This window comes from Palaemon carinicauda, chromosome 25, assembly GCF_036898095.1.
Source record: "Palaemon carinicauda isolate YSFRI2023 chromosome 25, ASM3689809v2, whole genome shotgun sequence".
In the NCBI taxonomy this organism is placed as follows: domain Eukaryota; kingdom Metazoa; phylum Arthropoda; class Malacostraca; order Decapoda; family Palaemonidae; genus Palaemon; species Palaemon carinicauda.
In genome coordinates, this window is record NC_090749.1 from 28,102,725 (window position 1) to 28,107,838 (window position 5,114).

Below are 5,114 nucleotides of genomic sequence, written 5' to 3' on the forward strand. Positions count from 1 at the left end.
TATTGAAGTGTTAATAAAGGCTATACGAGAATAGCGAAATTAAGCACAATAGTCTTATTTTATTTTCACACCTGCCAATTATTGAACCTGAGTTGTGACTAGTGGCCACCTTGCCAGGATTGGCAACAGTGAAAAGATATAAAGGCTGGAAGTTGAAGTCATGGAAACCTTCAAAGAATACCTTGCATTGGCAAAGGACTACGGACTGGACGACTAGAAGGCCATTGAGTTTGCCGAGTAGAGTGTTCAAGCAGAAGAAAAGAATCTTGAGAGAGAAGAGAGACTGAAAAGGTATGACGCTGAGCGTGGGAAGGCTTTGGCCAAACTAGAAGAGAAGGAGCGGGAGCGACAGTATGCACTAGAAGAGAAGGAGCGGGAGCGACAGCATGCACTAGAAGAGAAGGAGCGGGAGCGACAGCATGCAATAGAAGAGAAGGAGCGGGAGCGACGACATGAACTAGAAATAAAGAAACTTGAACTAGAGGCAGCACGACACCATGAAGAGGCACCGACTGTGATCAGTAACCACTCTCCTAAAGCAAAGATCCCAAACCTCCCAGAGTTTGTGGATGGTAAGGATGAGCTTGACAGCTACTTGTTAAGGTTTGAGAGGTGTGCTAACACACACAAGTGGGACAGGTCAACGTGGGCCTCGTCTCTTAGTGCTCTTTAGACAGGGAATGCCATTCTAGTCTATGGTCGGCTTTCTGACGACGATGCAAAGGACTCTGAAATTTTGAAGAAAGCGCTCTTCAGAAGATACGACCTTACTGAGGAAGGATTCCGTAAAAAGTTCTGGAACACGCCCCCAGAAGACGGAGAGAGCCCTGCACAGTTCATTGTCAAGCTCAAGAACTTTCTCAAGAAGTGGATGGAACAAGCTGGAGCCTATGAGACTTTTGCAGAGCTCCAACAGCTGATGATCATGGAGCAGTTCATCAATGTTGTCTCAAATGCACTGGAAGTTCATATGAAGGAAAAGGCCCCTGCTAGTCTAGATTACCTGGCAAAGGCAGTAGAGAAGTACCTCACAGCTCATGGAACTGGGCTCTCTAAGGAGGCCAAGGTAGCTAAAAAGCCTGTGTATCGACCACCTAAGCAGACAGGACCAAGTGCTGTTGAGAATCCTTGCCCAATGAGCAAGTCATCAAGGGGACTTCAGCTAGAGAGGTAAGGTGCTACAGATGCAACCAGCTCGGCCACATAGCGTCGAAGTGTCACCTCTTGGATCAGTCAAGGGGTCCTAGAAATGACAAAAAGTGTAAGTTCTGTGATAAATTTGGTCATGATCTCCCAGAATGCAGGAAATTAAAGACCGTCAAAACTGCTTATTTGGATGTTGAGAAAAGTGTTGAAGAGGCACAGACACCAGTGGCACAAGTCTCGTACTTCTGTTCAATCAGTGGCCCTCCTCCAGAAATGGAAGTAGCTAAGGTAGATGCTTGTATCAAGGAAGGAAAGCTTTTCCTTGAGAATGGTTTTGCAGTCCCTTGTATGAATGCTTGTGTTCCAAGCAATGAAGACTCAATGCCAGTGACAAAGGGTCGAGTAGGATCCCACATTGTTCAGGTGTTGCGTGACTCTGGATATAGTAGTGTAGTAATCAAACAGAAGTTTGTTGATCCTGATCTTTACACTGGAACCTTAGTGCTGGTCAGGCTTGCTGACAATTCCTTCGGGAGAGCTCCAATGGCTAAAATCCACATCAGCACTCCATACCTGATTGGAAAAGTGGATGCAGTTTGTCTTCCTGACGCCCCTATGATCTGCTAATTGGAAACGTCCCATGTGCAAGACCAGTTGAAGACCCTGACCCAGCGTGGCAGGATACCTGTGACCAGGAGACCTTTGCAGTAGCAACAAGGGCACAAGCAACGCGAGAGGGTAAGAGACCCTCTCCACTGGTAGTGCCAGGAAGTAACCTGTACAAAGAAGTTGATAGTGATGAAGTTTGTCGACTACAGAAGAAAGATGACACACTGAAGAAGTTTTGGACCTCTAAAGAAGAGAGAAAAGGAAGGCAAGTAATTTGGTTCGAAACCAGGAAACAGTTATTGTACAGGACATTTGTTCATCCAGACATCAACCATGGGAATCCAGTCTCCCAAGTCATGGTTCCTAAACCACTGAGAACACAAGTCCTGACATTAGCACATGAATCTACCTTAGGGGGCCCCCTGTGTGCTAAGAAGACAAAGGAGAATATCCCCAGAGAGTTCTACTGGCCTGGAATGGGTGCAGACATAACTAGGTTCTGCAGATCTTGTGACATCTGCCAGAAGACGATCAGCAAAGGTAGGGTGACAAAAGTACCTCTTGAGAAACTGCCAATCATTGCTACTCCATTCAAGAGGGTGTCTGTGGATATAATTGGTAATATACATCCACCATCTGAGAAAGGACACCAGTTTAACCTCACTATGATGGACCACGCCAGTAGGTATCCTGATGCAATGCCCTTGAAGAACATTGACTCTGAATCAGTTGCAGAAGCAAGGTAGACATGTTTAGTAGGGTAGGGGTGCCTGAAGAAATATTAAGTGATCTTGGAACACAGTTTACCTCTGAAGGAAGTAACTAGACTCCTCAGCATGCGGCAACTTACAACTACTCCATACCATCCAATGTGTAATGGATTGGTGGAAAAGTTCAATGGAACTCTAAAACAAATGCTGAAAAAGTTGTGTCAAGAGAAGCCTAATCAGTGGGACAGGTATATCAATGCTGTGTTATTTGCTTACAGAGAAGTCCCTCAAGAGTCGACAGGGTTCTCCCCCTTTGAGATACAATATGGAAGATCTGTAAGAGGGCCAATGCGGATTTTGAGGGAACTATGGACAAAAGACATTGAAGAACTAGAAGTCAAGAGTAGCTATCAATATGTCTTTGAGCTCAGGGAAAAAATGGAAGAGACCATGAAACTAGCAAATGAAGCACTGAAGTTGGCACAAGGGCGATACAAACATTACTATGATAGGAGATCCCGGCCTCGGAGTCTTCAGGTAGGCGATCAAGTACTGATTCTACTCCCTACAGACAGCAATAAGCTACTCATGCAGTGGAAGGGTCCATTTAATGTAGAGAATGTTGTAGGCAAGAACGATTCTGGTATAAACATTCATGGAAAAGTTAAAACTTTTCATATCAACAGGTTGAAGAAGTATCTTCAAAGAGCAAAATATGTCATCTTAGATACAGCGTGTGCTGTGTTTGACAATGTTAGCAACTCAAGTATAGACATCCATGAGGATGAAGAGTTGCTGGAGATAGCACCAACCTCTGGATCAGAATCAATAGAGGATATTATGTTTAGCTTAGAACTAGACCTGCATCAGGAACGTCAAATCAAAAAACGTGTGCAGGAGTATGAAGATATCTTTACGGACATCCCTGGAAAATCAAACAAAGATGAGCATAAAATAGAACTTACATCGCATGAACCAGTGAGGAGTAAGCCATACCCGGTACCATATGGTGTCAGAGCATCCCTTAGGAAAGAGATAAAAGGTATGCTAGACATGGGGATCATCCAGGAGTCGGCATCACCTTATGCATCGCCAGTGGTGATGGTAAGGAAATCTGATGGGTCAAATAGAGTATGTATAGACTTTAGAAAACTTAATCATATTACTATATTTGATCCAGAACCAATGGTTACAGCAGATGATATTTTTGCCAGGTTATCAGGAAGCAATTTCTTAACAAAGATTGATTTCACCAAGGGCTACTGGCAGATCAAGGTTCGATCAGAAGATGTCCCAAAGACAGCTTTTGTTACTCCTGATGGCCAATATGAATTTCTTAAGATGCCTTTTGGGATGGTTAATGCAGGAGCCACATATGTTAAGTGTATGCGAACACTTCTTAAAGGTCTCGATAATGTGGAAAGCTATATAGATGACTTACTGGTACACACAAAGCCATGGCCTGAACATTTAGAAACCTTGCAAGAGCTATTTCAGCTTATTTAAAATGCAAATCTCACTGTTAAGCCAAGCAAGTGTATTTTGGCTTCAGAAACGGTGCAATTCCTTAGGCATGATATCCAGGGAGTCACTTTGAGTCTTCAGGAAACCAACATTAGTAAGATTAAATCAGCCCCACAACCAAAGACTAAAAAGGATGTAAGATTGTTGTTAGGACTTACAGGAATTTATCGTGCTTATGTCCCAAACTATGCAACCATTGCTGCTCCGCTATCTGACCTGACAAAGAAGGGGAAAAGAAATGTCGTACAGTGGCAGGAGCCTCAAGAGAAAGCATACAACAGCCTGAAGTCTATACTGGTTAATAAACCTGTACTGCGCCTTCCAGACCTAAACAGAAGATTCGTCTTGAGAACAGATGCTTTGGACGTGGGACTAGGGACAGTGTTACTTCAGGAATATGAGGATGGTTTGTTCCCCGTGAGTTTCGCCCGCCGTAAACTGTTGGACAGAGAGCAAAGATACAGCACTATGGAGAAAGAGTGTTTGGCTATTGTGTGGGCTCTGCAGAAATTCAAAATGTATTTGTATGGTGTTGACTTCACGTTACAAACGGATCATCAACCGCCGGCATTTTTGAACAGTTCGAAGTTTACAAATGACAAAATAATGAGATGGGCAATGTTCTTGCAAAATCATCGATCCAGAGTAGGAGCAATAAAAGGTAGTTCAAACATTGGAGCTGATTCCTAAGCAGAGTAGTGGGATAATTCTTGTCACAATACCGGGTTGACTCTTTGACGAGATAATGGTGGCTAAAACTTGATAAATTGAATTGTAATGTTGACAGAATAAATTTAAAGATTTATACTTAAAAGGGGGGGCCTGTGTCACAAATCAATATATCTGCGTATATATTTATATATCAGCCCTGTATTACATTGATGTATAAGGATTTTTGTATATCATCACAAGTATTTTATTTTTGTTTACTGTTATAATTACTGTTTATATACGGTCTTATTCTACAGTTTATTTCTGCGTATATGTTTATATATCAGCCCCGTATTATATTGGTGTATAATGATTTTTGTATATTATCATATGCATTCTATTTAGTTTGTTATAATAACTGTTTATGAACGGTCTTATTCTATCATTTTTTATGTTAAAGTAGTTGAACTGTTA

At 42.4% G+C, this 5,114-nt stretch overlaps 1 protein-coding gene across 1 annotated transcript in view; it reads left to right on the forward strand.

The window, feature by feature from the left end:
• The window catches only part of LOC137618954 (uncharacterized), a 6,143-nt gene extending 4,370 nt beyond the window's left edge, over nt 1-1,773 (forward strand). Inside the window, exons 2-3 of the mRNA XM_068349156.1 lie at nt 693-1,139; nt 1,298-1,773. Of these exons, the coding sequence (XP_068205257.1) occupies nt 693-1,139; nt 1,298-1,773 (923 nt within the window). The remainder of the gene's footprint in view (nt 1-692; nt 1,140-1,297) is intronic.
• Nucleotides 1,774-5,114: the final 3,341 nt, after the last annotated feature.